The 15982-nt window shown below is 42.7% G+C and overlaps 2 protein-coding genes across 9 annotated transcripts; one reads left to right on the forward strand and one right to left on the reverse strand.

Annotated features, from left to right (window-relative positions):
* Nucleotides 1-308: 308 nt before the first annotated feature.
* On the forward strand, nucleotides 309-9568 carry LOC127348293 (probable chromatin-remodeling complex ATPase chain). The gene is made up of 25 exons (XM_051374368.2): nucleotides 309-717; nucleotides 1161-1292; nucleotides 1398-1501; nucleotides 2277-2386; nucleotides 3637-3734; nucleotides 3862-4041; nucleotides 4119-4340; nucleotides 4425-4559; nucleotides 4684-4966; nucleotides 5056-5129; nucleotides 5596-5816; nucleotides 5888-5975; nucleotides 6056-6149; nucleotides 6300-6488; nucleotides 6861-6892; nucleotides 7031-7107; nucleotides 7189-7278; nucleotides 7389-7458; nucleotides 7825-7876; nucleotides 7956-8014; nucleotides 8091-8256; nucleotides 8436-8614; nucleotides 8691-8897; nucleotides 9028-9129; nucleotides 9229-9568. Exons 1-25 carry the CDS (start codon nucleotides 403-405, stop codon nucleotides 9247-9249), a joined length of 3300 nt encoding a protein of 1099 aa, XP_051230328.1. The 5' UTR covers nucleotides 309-402; the 3' UTR covers nucleotides 9250-9568.
* Nucleotides 9569-10611: 1043 nt separating this feature from the next.
* Nucleotides 10612-15400, reverse strand: LOC127348304 (double-stranded RNA-binding protein 2). 8 transcript variants are annotated; one of them, XM_051374404.2, is made up of 5 exons: nucleotides 15113-15400; nucleotides 14367-14523; nucleotides 13986-14271; nucleotides 12259-12478; nucleotides 10612-12084 (listed from the first exon to the last, which is right to left on the reverse strand). In XM_051374404.2, the coding sequence occupies exons 3-5, from the start codon at nucleotides 14229-14231 to the stop codon at nucleotides 10856-10858; spliced, it is 1695 nt and encodes a 564-aa protein (XP_051230364.1). In that variant the 5' UTR covers nucleotides 14232-14271; nucleotides 14367-14523; nucleotides 15113-15400; the 3' UTR covers nucleotides 10612-10855. The 8 variants fall into 8 exon arrangements, with proteins under 8 accessions (XP_051230364.1, XP_051230340.1, XP_051230360.1 ...); XM_051374380.2 differs by having other exon boundaries at nucleotides 14367-14528; XM_051374400.2 differs by having other exon boundaries at nucleotides 13986-14233; nucleotides 15116-15399.
* Nucleotides 15401-15982: the final 582 nt, after the last annotated feature.

The raw sequence follows: 15982 nt of genomic DNA on the forward strand, positions 1-15982 counted from the left end.
CAAATAGTCCCATTCGACGCGGTCGTATGCTTTCATCGTATCAAGTTCCCGCCGTGATTATAGGGACGGTGGCCACTATCATGGGATATTGGGCCAACGGCCCAAAAAGCGCCAACCGAAGGCCCACGCAAACCCCCGAGCATCCCATTGGCGGGAAGAAATACAAGATTCTCCAGGGACGAGCCCGCAAAAGTACCCCGGCAGTCCGCCACTCCCCGCAGTTTCTTTCCCCTTGCGTTTCATCTCTTTTTCATACACCCGCTCGCGCACAAACCCTTCCCACCATAAATCCCCTCTCCCAATTCCAATCCCCGCACCCGATCCATCTCTCCCCCCTCTACTCGACTACTCCCTTCCCTAGCCGCCAGATCTCGCGAAACCCTAGCCCCCCCTCCCTCCTCCATGGGGAAGCCGGCGGAGTACGAGGACGACGACGAGGAGGTCTCCACCTCCGTCGGCGACGAGCAGCCGGAGGAGGAGGAGCAGGAGTCGGACGGATCCGAGGAAGAGCAGGAGCCGGAGGGCGAGCAGGCGGCGGAGGACGGTGAGGAGGACGAGGAGGAGGAAGAGGTGGACGAGGAGGAGATCGTGGCTGCCACCACGGGCGCCGGCGCCGACGACGACGACGACGCCGGCGACGGCGCGGGCGAGGCCGAGTCTACCGAGGACGACGAGGCCGCCGCCCCGGAGGAGGGCGGCGAGGAAGACGCCGACGAGGTGCGTTTCGCTTTTGTACCGATTTTATCTATCTGTGGTTATAGTTGCCTTGAAGCAAACCAACATGGTTGCTATACGCTCTTATGGGCGTTTTACGAGTGATCTAGTCGTCTACGTTCTTCATGTGCATTTTACAGGCGATCTAGGGTTAGGTTTTAGGAAGTTAGCGGTTGTCTGATGCATGGGTTGTGGTCCTCTGGGAAAATGTGCCTCGACTGGTAGTTCGGAGTTTGTGGGTAGCTTAGTTTATCTTCCGTATATCATTGTTTTTCTATGGTTCTCGTATAGACTTCATCTCAGCAAAACTTTGAAGCTATACGGTGCATCTTTGGTATCTACCTAGTTTCTCAAGGCAACCACCGTAGTTTGAAGTTGCCGAAGCAGCAGCTGATTTCTGCGTTGCTGTTAATCAACACTGACTTGCTTGTCATCTTCTATCGCAGTCTGAGGACGCCGCCGGAAACGCAGAGGTTGGCAAGCGGGAGCGCGCCAAGCTCAGGCAGATGCAGAAGCTCAAGAAGCAGAAGATCCAGGAGATACTTGACAGCCAAAACGCCACCATCGATGCTGACATGGTATGTTCCCATTCTGTTGTCCTCCTCCCCTTAAGATAAACCTGTCAACATGAATGTCTCACTTTGCAAATGATTTATGCTTGTTGTCTTCTCTCGTTTGAGCAGAACAAGAAGGGGAAGGGGCGTCTCAAATACCTCCTGCAGCAGACTGAAATATTTGCTCATTTTGCCAAAGGGAGCCAATCTGCGGAGAAAAAGTCTCGCGGAAGGTGAATATTCCTTTTTTTTTTCTTTCGTCCGATGAAAGCTCCTATTTTCAAGGTTTAGGGTTTGGTATTTCAGACGCAATAGGAAACTCCAGCTAGAAAGGCCTAATATCCAGTAGTACATCAGCCCTTCAGCAGCATGCATTTTTAGCATATTTTGGTGTTACTGTATTAGCATAAGCATCTATTGAAGAATTGGATTTGTAATCTTATGTTACAGTACTACTTAGTACATCTTTTTATTACATGTACAACTACACGGTGTCATCCATTTATGAGAAGTCACAGTGGTGCATGCCCCTTTTCTTTCACGTAGTCTTGACGGGCCACAGTATTTCACAAGAGCATTCATATAACCATAATTTAGTCAGGAAACTGTTTTCTGTTCCTATTTTTGGAAACAGTGGAGCTGCATATTTGATTTACTTCAAATGGATGGGCTGTTAAAATGAGGCAGGATATCTTATCATGAACTTAAACAAAATACTTATAATTCATTATTGGCTGAATTATCGTGCTAAACCTATCTGAGTTCCGTTGATCACATGTAGCTACTAGCAATTTAGTATTCTTTGTGTACTAAGGGTACCTGACTTCAAGTGGCATGCATAGCTTTAACTGAGGGAAACTATTTTGCATGGTATTTTCGACTCGTTTGTCATAATTTGCATTGTTGCTATTAACTACATTATCCAGTTATTTGTTTACTTAATGCACCATGTAATTTGTCGTCTAGCGTCTGCCTTCTCTGTTTTGCTAATGTGGTTAGAACTTATAGGGGTCGTCATGAATCAAAGGTGACAGAGGAGGAGGAAGATGAAGAATACCTCAAGGAGGAAGATGCACTTGCTAGTGCAGGAGGAACACGCTTGCTTATACAACCATCATGTGAGTGTTTTCTTGATGGTTTTATTGAATCTTTTTTCTCATTTACCAGTTTATATACCGGTGATGTTAAGTTCACTGTTTGTTGCACCGTGGAAGGTTCAGTTGTTCCATGACAAAATGCCACAGAACGATTTTCCTGTTTTATTCTCACTACAAGTGATGAATTGGTAGACATTCTTATTCAGTTATTTGTTTGTTTGTTTGTGTAAATTGAGATCTGGTTCATCTGGATGGTTTGTGGAGTTATAGCCAGTTAGTTTTGGGTTTCGTATATACTTCTTTTTCGAACATAAGCTGCTACAAGAGAATAAAGTGAGTTATATCTGGGTATCACATGGTCTTGGTACATTCATGTGTACCACTCCTATTGAAGCTATGACTCCAACTTCAGAATGTATCCTACTGGTAGCAAAGAGATGTAACATCTCAACTTCTTTTTTTTTTTTTAAAAAATCTTGGTGGCAGTATTGAGAAGAGGCAGCAGTAGTGATGATAATATATAGGGCCTGGCCACTGTCACTAAATTTGGATATTCATGTTGGAACAGAATCGTGAATTCACTGCTCAAATAAATTACGAAAAAGACTGACATTTTATAAAGGAGCCATCAAATAATTTCACTCTATATGTAGGTCCTTCGACAGTCTAGTTAGATGGGCAATATGGTAAGTTGGTCACATCTGCACCATGCAAAGTGGATTCAACAACCAAAACTGCGGCCCTCACTCTTGTTTTGTTCACGCCTCGTAGCAATTTCCTAAGCGAGTCTATGCTGAACGTAGTTGGCCCATTTTCAAAGAAGGGCATATTTGGTCCTTATGTTCAGCATGGACTCATATCTGCTCAATGCACTGGTCTGACTATCCGACTTGACTTCGGATTCCGATTCACAATTTGCTTTATATAACATAAAATATTACTTGGACATGGACATGGGTGCCTGGGATTTACTCAGGTTCAATTGTCTGATTCAGCCCAAGCTATTGTAGATAACTGTGTTGGTTTAGCTCATGTGATGTTTCATTTGTTTGTTTGTACTGAACACTAGTGGTCATGTGCAATTGACATTGTCGTTTTGCTATTTAGTTTTTGGTTAGAACCCAGTGCTTGTGTTCACGTTTCAGTATCGCTAATTTCTGTCTTCCTATGCAACCGTCTCAATAAATGCCCTGTGTATGGTTTCGCCATAAACGTTTCTTATTTGTATGTTAACTACTAAATGCTAGCATTCTCATTTCCTCACTTGGCAGGCATAAATGGGAAGATGAGAGATTACCAACTAGCTGGACTTAACTGGCTCATACGTTTGTATGAGAATGGCATCAATGGGATATTGGCTGATGAAATGGTATGTCTTTTTTCTCACCCTGCCTTTTGTGCCTACTCTTCACTATTTTTTGTGTATAAAGCTAATATGGTTATACTTGATTCACCTTCGTGTGCTCATATTTGTCATGCCACACCTTCTCATTTAGGGTCTTGGGAAAACTCTCCAAACTATCTCACTGCTTGGATATCTGCATGAGTTCAGAGGAATAACTGGTCCTCACATGGTTGTTGCACCAAAGTCTACTCTTGGCAACTGGATGAAGGAAATCGCACGTTTTTGCCCTGTTCTGCGTGCTGTCAAGTTCTTAGGAAACCCAGAAGAAAGGGCAAGTCCAAAGTTATCTCAGTTATTCTTATGAACTTCTTTTGGAATCTTACTAATATACTTGTTCTATTTGGCCAGAATCATATACGGGAAAATTTGTTAGCTCCAGGGAAGTTTGATGTCTGTGTTACTAGTTTTGAAATGGCAATAAAAGAAAAAACTGCATTGAGGCGTTTTAGCTGGCGCTATATTATTATTGATGAAGCTCATCGAATAAAAAATGAGAACTCCCTTCTTTCTAAGACAATGAGGCTTTTCAGCACCAATTACCGCCTGCTCATTACGGGAACTCCACTGCAGGTATATCAGCATAAAGTCTTATCACAATCTTTGTGCTATGTTCAAGGAAACTTTACCATCACTAATTTCTTGACTATGCTGCAGAATAATCTTCATGAGCTTTGGTCTCTTCTCAACTTCTTGTTACCAGAAATATTTAGCTCCGCGGAGACTTTTGATGAATGGTTCCAGATCTCAGGGGAAAATGATCAACATGAGGTTGTTCAGCAGCTTCATAAGGTAACAGATACAATATTTACAAATTTATATTCTCAGTTTTTTGTTGCGAGAAGTATTAATGCTCAATAGGTAGCACATGTTAGTTTTTTTCCTTACATAATTCATTTGCTGTGTCATTTTCAAGGTTTTGCGTCCCTTTCTCCTTCGAAGGCTTAAATCTGATGTTGAGAAAGGTTTACCTCCAAAGAAGGAGACTATACTTAAAGTTGGAATGTCTGAGATGCAAAAACAGTATTATCGTGCTTTACTTCAAAAGGATCTGGAGGTTATTAATGCTGGTGGTGAGCGCAAGCGCCTTCTTAACATAGCCATGCAACTGCGCAAGTGCTGCAATCATCCATATTTATTCCAAGGCGCTGAGCCTGGCCCACCTTACACAACTGGGGACCATCTAATTGAGAATGCAGGTATTTTTTGTATGCTCTGGTATTTGTAATAAATTTCTCAAACTTACTAGAATTGCACAAATAGCTCACACCCTTGATGCTTTCTACAGGAAAAATGGTTCTGTTAGATAAATTGCTTCCCAAGCTAAAGGCCCGTGACTCTAGAGTACTAATATTCTCCCAGGTACTATTTCTTTTTCTGTTACTCCTGCACCTAACCTGGCTGCTTCAGAAAGCATCCGGTTGTGATCAAGACATGGTACCAAGGACATTCTGCTTGTGAGGTGGTTTGGTGTCCATGCTCAGATTCTACTCCCTGCGTTCACTATTAATTTGCATTCTGGGTTAAGTCAACCTCAATTTTTATAAAGTTTGACTAAATATTTAAGAAAAAAATATTAACATCCACAATGTAAAATCTATAGTACTAGAATCGCCACAAGCTATATTTTCATATTGTATGTATTTGGTATTATGGTTATTGATACTTTTCCCTATATTTTTGGTCAAACTTGATAAAGTTTGTCTTTGACCAAACTCAGAACACGAAGTAAATAAAAACGGAGGGAGTACAAAGAGTTCTGTGGCATATACATTATACCTTATTTTCCTTCCATTTGAGTATTTGAACACAATTGTATATCCTGCAGATGACCCGTCTTTTGGACATCTTGGAAGATTATCTCATGTACAGAGGGTATCAGTATTGCCGGATTGATGGTAATACTGGTGGCGATGATCGTGATGCTTCCATTGAAGCTTTCAACAAGCCAGGGAGTGAAAAGTTCATCTTCTTGCTTTCAACTAGGGCAGGTGGTCTTGGGATCAATCTTGCAACAGCTGACATTGTGGTTCTTTATGATAGTGACTGGTATAGTCTTCTCAAATAAATATTTTTTGTTGTAACCGTGGAGTTTTGGCTTAAGTTCTTCGGTTTCTCAGGAATCCTCAAGTGGATTTGCAAGCTCAAGACCGTGCACATAGAATTGGTCAAAAGAAAGAAGTTCAAGTCTTCCGTTTCTGCACTGAGGTTCTTAATTTATGTTTAAAAATTGGAAGGGTAGCAGCATTTTTTTATTTTTATATCTTACAGAAATTACTGCATTGCAGTATACCATTGAGGAAAAAGTAATTGAGAGAGCATATAAGAAGCTTGCCTTGGATGCTTTGGTCATACAGCAAGGCCGATTGGCAGAACAGAAAGGTTTGTTCTTTTTCCTTCTCACTGCATGTACAACAATAAAAACAACAATCAGTGTCTTTTTTCCCTTCCCACTGCATGTAATGTAAATAAAAAAATTATGTTTAACTGGAACAAGTATTAATATGTTTTTGCTGTTGTGTACTTTATCAGCTGTCAATAAGGATGAGTTGTTGCAAATGGTGAGATTTGGTGCTGAAATGGTATTCAGTTCCAAGGATAGTACAATAACAGATGAAGATATTGACCGCATTATCGCTAGAGGAGAAGAAGCGACAGCACAGCTTGATGCAAAAATGAAGAAATTCACAGAAGATGCCATTAAATTTAAAATGGACGACAGTATGACCCTCCATCCTTTCCTCTGCAATTTTTAAGTTTCTGCCTTGTTGGTTGTAGTAACCCTAAAGATTGTTATTCTTTTATATAAAAAAAGATTGTTAATATATGTAGAGTGGGATGATATTCAGCCAGTTGAAAAAAATCACTGAAAGTTGAAACTCAACTACTAAAATACTCCATACTTCCGTTTCAGTATATATCTGGCCACGTTGCTGCTTGCCAGCTTCTTTTTAGAGTTTCATATATCTGTTAAGGTTATGGTTGAATGTGTTTGCACAAAATAGTGTTTTTCCAGATAATCTCCCGTGGCTTTGGCATTTTATGCAGTGCATTGTATTTAGCTCAGCTGATGCATGTTATGTTTTTATGCAGCTGCGGAACTTTATGATTTTGATGATGACAAGGTAATTAATCAGTGTCATGTTCATTGTTTATTGCATATCTGAAGTTCAGTTCAACTAGTCATCCACTTGTTAGTATTGAAATATTTGATCATATTTAGCCTTAAAACCTGTGTTAATCAAACTTACTTTTTTCTGAAGGAGGAGGACAAGCCTGATTTTAAAAAGCTAGTCAGCGATAACTGGATAGAACCTCCTAGAAGAGAAAGAAAGCGAAAGTATGTTCGATATCTTGAGGTTATAGTAAATTTTAATTATTTAATTTAATGATGCTAATTTTAGTTAATTTATTTATGTAGCTACTCGGAGTCTGAATATTTCAAGCAAGCACTTCGCCAAGGTGCACCAGCAAAACCTAGGGAACCAAGAATTCCCCGAATGCCAAACTTGTATGTCTTTTCAGTTACTCATTTGTCACTTAATAAAGCCTAATTTTTAGATTCTTGGTCTTGGTGCTTAATGGGGTGTTCTCATCTGGTATTGATTTTCTATATGTCAGGCATGATTTCCAGTTCTTCAACACTCAGAGGCTCAATGAATTATATGAAAAGGAAGTCAAATACCTAGTGGTAATTTCTCAACTAGAGCTGTACTTTTTTGTTTCACCTACACTGGAGTGCCTGCTCAGACTCCCGTCTTCTGTCTCATAAGTCTTAATTTACTTACTTTTACTTACTTGAGAAGCATCCCCAAGCTACACCGCATAATTATGGTTTGTGTTATTTTCATTATGACCTTTCATGGTCAAGTAGATATTGTAGTGCTAAAGAATTTGATTATGGGTGTGTATTACCTAAGCCTGATCTGTGGAACTGCTGTATGCATATCCAGTACGCCAGCACTCATCCATATTCAAGAGAATCGTGACTTGTATTTTTGAAAATAAATAAAATACGTCCCACCTTGGTCTAATGTTTACCTTCAAAATAATTCAGCAAACAAATCAGAAAAAGGATACAATTGGTGATGGTGATGGGGATGATGAAGGTATGGCCAAGTCTTACATTTGTAGTTGCACTGCAACAATTATCTGGTTATGCTGATGATTGCATGTCTTGCCATTTAGATCAACTGGAACCACTGACCGAGGAGGAGCAAGAGGAGAAGGAGCAGCTGCTGGAAGAGGTTTGGATATAATAAAATCTTAATTTGAACCTGGTTTCCCTTTCTTATTTCTTTTCTCACGCGGAGTAAATTTTAGGGCTTTTCAACATGGACAAGGAGGGACTTCAACACATTCATTCGAGCTTGTGAGAAATATGGTCGTGACGACATAAAGAGTATATTCTCTGAAATGGAAGGGAAAACAGAGGAGGAAGTTCAGCGGTATGCCGAAGTTTTCAAAGAAAGATACACAGAATTGAATGGTATATGCTCAGACCATGTTCCTTCCCATTTTCTCGTTCCGCCTATTTTTTTTTTCTCCTCGTTCTCTCTGTATATTAGTTATTTGTTCTTAAGGGTTTCCTTACTTGATGAGCTCACAAATTATGGCATGTGCGGTCCATTTTGTCTAATCCATATGATGTCTTCTTTCTTGTACCAGATTATGACCGAATTATTAAGAACATTGAGAAAGGAGAATCAAAGATCTCTCGGAAGGATGAGATTATGAAAGCCATTGCGAAAAAGATGGACCGCTATAAGAACCCATGGTTGGAGTTGAAAATTCAGTATGGCCAGAACAAAGGGAAGTTGTACAATGAAGAATGTGACAGATTCCTGGTAAATGCCGGTGCCACAACTCTTACCAAATAACTGAAATGGTTGACATAATTAATGAGCTTTTCGTGCTGTACAGTTATGCATGGTGCACAAACTTGGCTATGGAAACTGGGAAGAACTGAAGTCGGCCTTCCGCATGTCTCCCTTGTTCCGTTTCGATTGGTTTGTGAAGTCCAGAACCACCCAAGAGTTGTCTAGAAGATGTGACACTCTCATTCGTCTGGTGGAGAAGGAGAACCAAGAGTGTGATGAGCGTGATAGACAGGCCAGGAAAGAAAAGAAGGTTGGTTATTGCTCTCCTATCAGCTTCTTGCCCTAACTCCCCTGAATATCACTGGAATAATCACATTTCATCAAGATGAGCCATTGTCATGCATTTTTTGCTAATCATCCACTTTTTGTGTGACTTGCAGAACATGACATCCTCAAAGCGTCCTGCGGCAAGTAGTCCAGCATTTGAGTCTCCCATCCAGAGCTCTTCCAAGAGAGGGCGCCGGGATGGCAGTGCAGCCTCGGTAAGTGATTAGATGCTACCTTGTTCTTCCATCTGTCATTGAGTGCTGTCATTATTCCAGTGGACTCACCTGCTGTTGCTGTTCGTTCATTTGTCACAGGGAAGGAGAAGGCGACGGTGATCTAGTGTTCCTGGTTGTTGACAACAAAGGGAAGCCCCCAGACGTGCCCCATCATCTCATCCTGTGTGTTTGGACTTATTAGCTATAGTGTCTCAAAATCAAGTAGAAGTTGCTCTCAAGTCTGAATCAAGTTAAAAGAAAATTGGTGAAGTCTGGATTCCTATCTTTAATAGTACTAGATTCCAGTGACATGGTTAAGTTGTTTACCCGTTAAACTGTTTAAACAGTGTACCGTGACAGTGTTCATGGGTCAACCAGATTGTTGAACTGGTTAAAGCTTTTGGTGATCTATCGTAAGTTACATGCCATTGATAGTTAATGCTTTCTTGTCGACCCATTCCCATCTGCTTCCATGGTCTGCAATACGTACCAAAATATTTCATATAGTTCTAGTATTTGACTCCAGGCTGAGACAATGATTTGTTGGCCAAGACGAAAAAATGAGAGATGGAGCATCAGGTGTCAACAATTTGAACAGGGCGCATCGGCACTAGAAGCCATCCATTACAAGGGGTGAAGTGATAGAGCCTGAGTTTCAGCTTGGACAGTCTTGGTTCGGCTTGTAACCATCTCAAGCGATTTTCGAGCTGAATAAAAATGGTGAAAAAACTTGTCGCTGATCACGGAGTGATTGCTGAAACTGTGGCAATTAGGGTTGCAAGCTGCGCCTGCATAAGTCCCCAAGAATTATGGGCAAAAGGTGGTACTGGATTTCAGCAGAATTAAAGAAGACCTAGAACAAAATTGCATCCCGCATCCCGCCCCGTTTGCCACCGGTAGTGGCAATTGACGAAGGACATGTCTCGATGCATCATGGTCCTTCGGTTGAAGAAATTAAGAGGGAGCTGCAGGAGCAGGTTGACTACAAGGTTAAATGGGCACGGGCACGGGGTACAGCCAACAGGGTTTGCTCATGTGTTAGCACAGGAAGGCTGCAGGTTAGAAGCTAGCAAAACTTGGTTGAAACCTACCCAAGACTTGTTTGGGAATTAGTAGAAGGAAACCACAGGTATTCCATCTAACACAAAGTTGTGGCAATTACGTGTGGTAACGCTGAAAATCTCTGCAGCTATTTAAAGGTAACGAAAATTTTCATTCCGAAGAACAAAAAAGGGTAGCTATCATGATTTTCATTCTATGAATCAAAGATAACAATCTATCTATACTAGTCCGAGCTATATCGAGTCAAAATCAAGCCAACTAGCCTTGGCTCCAACTGGGCTCACTTTTTAACCGAACTACAACATAGGCTCAGCTAGCTCATTTATTTTCAAATCGATCTCGGGTTGATCTAAATATTGAATCAGTCTTGAGCGTCTCATCAGCCTCACACTTTCCTTGCAGCCGTACTCACAAGGAAACTTGAGTTCGCCATATTATTGTTCTCATTCATTTTTCTTGACAAGAAAGCAGTATACATGAAATACAACAGGCCTCGTGATCGCGAGCATGAACCCTCTCCAACTCTTTGTAAAGCTCATTCTATCTAACTTAATACCACAAGGTGAAAAACGGTAACCAAAACTGATATACTGCAAAGTCTGAGCCCTAACTAAAGCCTCACCGTAGTTCTGAACCTACCGCACAAGCGATCATTGCTCACGGCTCAGATATGGAGCTTACTAAGTTCTGAACTTGCTGTCGAAGCATCACTCATGTCTCTCGTGTTCCTCTGGGCCTCAGAGTTATTTCTAGAGAGCATCTGGACAGTAGGTCGGACTCGAGTTGCTGCTCCCGGGCTAGAGTTCACCGCTGCGTTTGGTCTAGCTGAACACACAGGGATAGAAGTTCGAACTGTAACTGGGGCCGCCAGCCATGGAGGCCGCTGCTGGTATAAGAAACTGGCTGAATTCGCAAGAGTCGCAGTACCAAATCTTGGTGGAGTCTGCATGTCCGAAGACCATGGGCCAGGTGATGTTGCCGTCCTGAACGGAAGATTATTTCTATGGATAGGCTCGCTGTGCTGCACGGGACTAGGATAACTCTGTCGCTGGACAGGTCTTTGTACAACATATGGACCAAGAAGTGGTTGTTCTGCTGCCTTTTTCGACTCTCTATCTTCATTTGGTTCCAACTTTTGTGATGGGTGATGCGTTGTGGAGCTTGAAGAAGTCTGGGGAGCTTTATTCTTTTCCTCGGTGGCAGCACTGCTCTCGGTATATGCCTCTTTCCCATTTTTAGGCCATTGTTGAACCTCACTTGGACAAACATTTTCCAGAGCACTAGAGTAATCTGGAGCAGTGTATCTGGCGAAAACTGGTGCATCAGGAAGCTCAACCGTTTCAGCACACCCTTGCCTTCTCCCATGCATCATGTTAACTGCAGCTGGCAGTGGACTTGTTGGTACGTATGAGGCAGGGTAAGGCGAGAAGTACCGTGGAAGGGCAGGAGCAGCTTCAGGAAAACATGGAATTAGAGCCAAAGCATCTTGGCTGGCTGGCACGGCGAACTGTCCTCTAGGTGGAGGGTACATGGAGAGTATAGTTGGTGGCGGTGGAAACCTTGTGTTGCCCATAGTTGGAACCATCCGAAAATGGGGCTTCTGCTGTGTTGGTTGCACCTGGTGCCACATATGGTACATTGCTTGCTCTTGTGCAACATTTGGGTATGTCTGATTTTGTAAGCGTGACCCGTAAAATGACGCACTTGGTTTAGGATAAGATCTCCGAGGTTGCGGGCGGTTATTGCGTTGCTGCTTTTCCTTTTGATGTGGTGCCTTGCCTTCATTTTTCTGGTTCAAACTTTCAAGAGTGCGGGCAACTGTGACCTGTTCCTGCTCCTCATTGTCATGATCGGATGGAGAAGATGAAGATGCTACCTCACCTACTCGAGGCACTGTTACACAATAAATATGGATGGTAAGGGAACAAGCTGAGTGAAACTAAAATGATAGCACGATAAAATCGATAGAAATATTGGAACAAACTCTGGAGTTAACAAGACCAGATGCATCAACTAACAGATATGATGAAATCATATAGTAAGACCAGAAGGAGAGAAAATACTTACATTCCTTTAATTCAGACCAGGCAGCCATAGCAGCATTTTTTTGAGCTTGTTTCTTAGTCTTGCCAGGATTGCCCGTGAAGATCCTTCCTGCTAACTCCACTGTACAAGTGAACATTGGTGTATGCCCTGGTCCGGATCTAATAGTAGTGTACATAGGCAGTTTTAAACCGGCCCGATGAGCAGTTTCTTGCAGCAGGTTCTTGTAGATCCCAGTTTCATCCTGTGTAGGAGAACACCATTAGCCCCTCAACTTTGAGGACATTCCTAAAGGTCGTGTTGCCAAACATGTGCTCATCACCTTTGTAGTATAATCAGAACACATAGCAAATTAAACACTTATAAGCAAAGTGATGATACAACATCCAGTCCAAATATGCTGAAATCTAGATGACATCAACTAAAATGGTTGACATGTATATGGGAGAAAACCGCAAACATCTCATGCGCTTGGATTTGTTTTCACTGCGATAGCAGGCAAGAAAATGGGACAACTGGCAAGTCAACATCAGATATAATAAGTAACTGAACCTTCCCAACCAATCCATCATCAATAGTATAACTATGCTTTGACTTATTGCAGCGGGAATTGTCAAGAACAGTGAACTTTTAATATACTCTGACACGGAAGATAGATCCACAGTGCACATGAAATTTATTGTTCTTTGACTCGAGGAATGGCTGGCTTGTTATACATATCTAAGTGCATTTCGTAATACCCATCGGCATAATAACTACTAAGAGTTGTACACATTGTAAATGGAAAGTGAAAGTCATGACAGTAGATTAAGCAAGTTGTCAAATGAAGCATAAGATTAAACAAGCACCTTTTGCAGACAGATAAAGATAAGGAGGGATGCATAATAATGCCATCCAGTTGCATATTAAGTATTTGAAAGTTTAGCTACAACAATATTTATCTTCGTCCATGTTAAGCCAGCCCACAACAGGGAGATGTTGTTATTTCAACTTTCAGTACCCTAAAGAGGAGAACGAGATTCCAAACTTATCCTGACTGACACATTTTCTTTGTAATACTTATGAGTTCTAACCAGCGACCAGTCGGTTGAGACCATGAGGCACCTTCTCACAGGATGCTCCTTCTCCAGGACGGTTTGGTTTGAGGTCCTGTCGTGGATCCAATCCACCTCAGGCCTTCCCACGGCCGAGGGCGACTTCGCGGAGTGGTGGTCGCTGGTGGTGCGGACCGTCCCTCGCCAACTGCGTAAAGGCACTTCGTCGATTATCATGCTTACGGCCTTCGGTGATATCCTTATTCAACGACATCGTGGCCGAGGCGCGGCAATGGGCAAACGCGGGAGCCTGGGGTGTGCGCCAGTTACTCCCCTAGTTTAGTCTTTTTTTCCTTTTCTTGGGTCGAGTTGTACGGCGTGTTGTATCCGTCCTCGGACTTGTACATAAACCCTTCTTTATCTATCAATGCATCGAAACGCAAGGCTTTTGCGTTTTCGCAAAAAAACATGGTTTATGTACAACAATTTATCAACAAAAGATTGTCTATGAAAGATTAAAATATCCTAAATTCCTATTACGAGATAGAAGCTACAGAAATCCAAGGTGAGCATTCTTCGTAGTTGTAGTCAAGCATATCTCCTGATTTCACCATGTGGATAGTGGAAACAAAAATATGTTCCCATGCAGATGACATAATAATTTGCATAGTACAGTGTATATGAGAAGAAAATCCTAGGTCCATCAACAAAACTGACCAGAACTTTAGCAGCAAGTGATGATGAAGGCCCCCTCTTGGACAACTCATTGAGTGCTACCTCAGCTGCCGCATGCTCCGCCAGCCGCAAGGTGGAACAGAATGTCGGGCTCTCAAATGCTTCCCCATTGAAATGAACTGTGGCCTTAAACCGGGGTGCATGATCCGGCCCCTCTCGTATGCACGCATAGGATGGCAAGTTGAAGCAGCTCCTCTGTGCAAGCTCCTGGAGCTGGTTCTTATACATGCCTGCATCCAGCTCAGGAAACAAAGATGCAACCGGTGAACTACATCACCATTAACAAGACCATCATACCTTGCCCCCTTAACAATATGTAATTATGAAGAGAAACATTTAACGACTGCACGAAGAAATGAATACCTCTGATACAGAAGTATCAATCAAGCAGCCTATGAAGCTGTGTTCAGAGTTGAGACCAGTTGGTACACATACTCAACCCTCAGCTCACTGTGACCATTTATATCCTGTTTGCTGCAGCAGAGAAGTGGTCTCAAATTAAGAATCAGTGCTGTACTGCCTGTCCTGCAGAGAAACAAATAAGTCTAGCATCAATTTATAGCCATAAACCAAATGTTGGCGCCTAGGGCGGCAATCATACGAACGAGTTCACTGCGGTCCTCAAGAGGATTCACTGGTACTAGAGCAGTGTAGGCAATGAAGCGCCCAAGGACAGCAGCAAGAGCCGGCTGATTCAGCTCGTCTAATCAATACCATGCCACAAAGAAATCGAACAAAACTATCTCACCAATGTGGAGAACAAATCAAGAAACCTGATTAACACACGCAAAAGAGAAGAACGCATGAAATACTATATGAACCAAACATTTCGCAGCTGGCTAATAACCAAATCGAATCCAATTGGCGACCAAATCGCGGAGGAGAGGTGCCGAAGGCAGGAACGCCCACCCCCGCCTCACTGGCGAGATCGACCGAACCCCATCGCCGGGAACCCGGCGCCAGATCGAACCAAGCCCCAACAAACCAAGAGACGGAGCAACCCAACCTCGGCCGAGCACACCACCGATTCTTTCGCTCGATCCCTCTCACTCTCTCCCACCAGACCAGAAAACGAACGGAAGGGGAAAAACAGAAGAGAAGAGACGAACCACCGCTGCCACCGACGAAGACGACGGCGACAAAATCCTGCCTTTCTCCTGCAAAGAAAGACAAATCTTTCTGTTCGCCGCTGGAGAGGCTTAATCAGCTTGCGACTGCGAGCGAGGGTAGAGTAGTTTAGCTACGCCATTAGGCTAGGGCGGCGGCGCGACAGTAGCGGGGCGGCAGCCATTAAACTACGAGATTGGGAAGGGAGGCGTGTTGCTTTCCGGCGCTTTTCGTCTGCATCCATCCTCCTTTTTTCTTCTCGGTTTCGTTTTTTCTCTCTGGAGAAACAAAACCTGATAACTACTTCCATCTGTGTGTCATGTGCACGCAACGCCCGATCATTATTGTTCGCCACGAGGGAAAACTTCGGTTAACGTCACTTCACTCGGTTGTTGATTGATTAAACTGAGCGCCATTCGACGTGGAGCAGCTGATTAGGCCATGTCTAGTTGGTCATTAATGTTGCCCGGCTTGGGGTGCGAGTTTTTCTTTTCGTGGCATTTTCTACCCAAGAGGATGATGTCTCTTAGATTTAGAGTTTCCATTATAGCACTAAAACAAAAGGCCAATGTGCACTAAAATTATTTTTATTTTTCTCATGAGGTCCCCGAATGATAATAAAATCCCCCCCTACCAACATAGGAAGATCACTATTTAATTTTTTTTTTACAAGCTCAACCAAGAAAGGCTTCTTATTTGGTTCTTGCGATTGCACCATAAACAACAATAAAATTCCATTCAAACCCATCTTTTGATCTTCCATGGAATTTAATATACAAATATCCCGAGTCAACCGTGAGAGAGTCCATATCAACGCCGGCTAGAATGCCACCCGACCTCCCATGAGGGGGTAGACAAAACAACGCAAAATC

Source organism: Lolium perenne, chromosome 1 (genome assembly GCF_019359855.2).
Source record: "Lolium perenne isolate Kyuss_39 chromosome 1, Kyuss_2.0, whole genome shotgun sequence".
In the NCBI taxonomy this organism is placed as follows: Eukaryota; Viridiplantae; Streptophyta; class Magnoliopsida; order Poales; family Poaceae; genus Lolium; species Lolium perenne.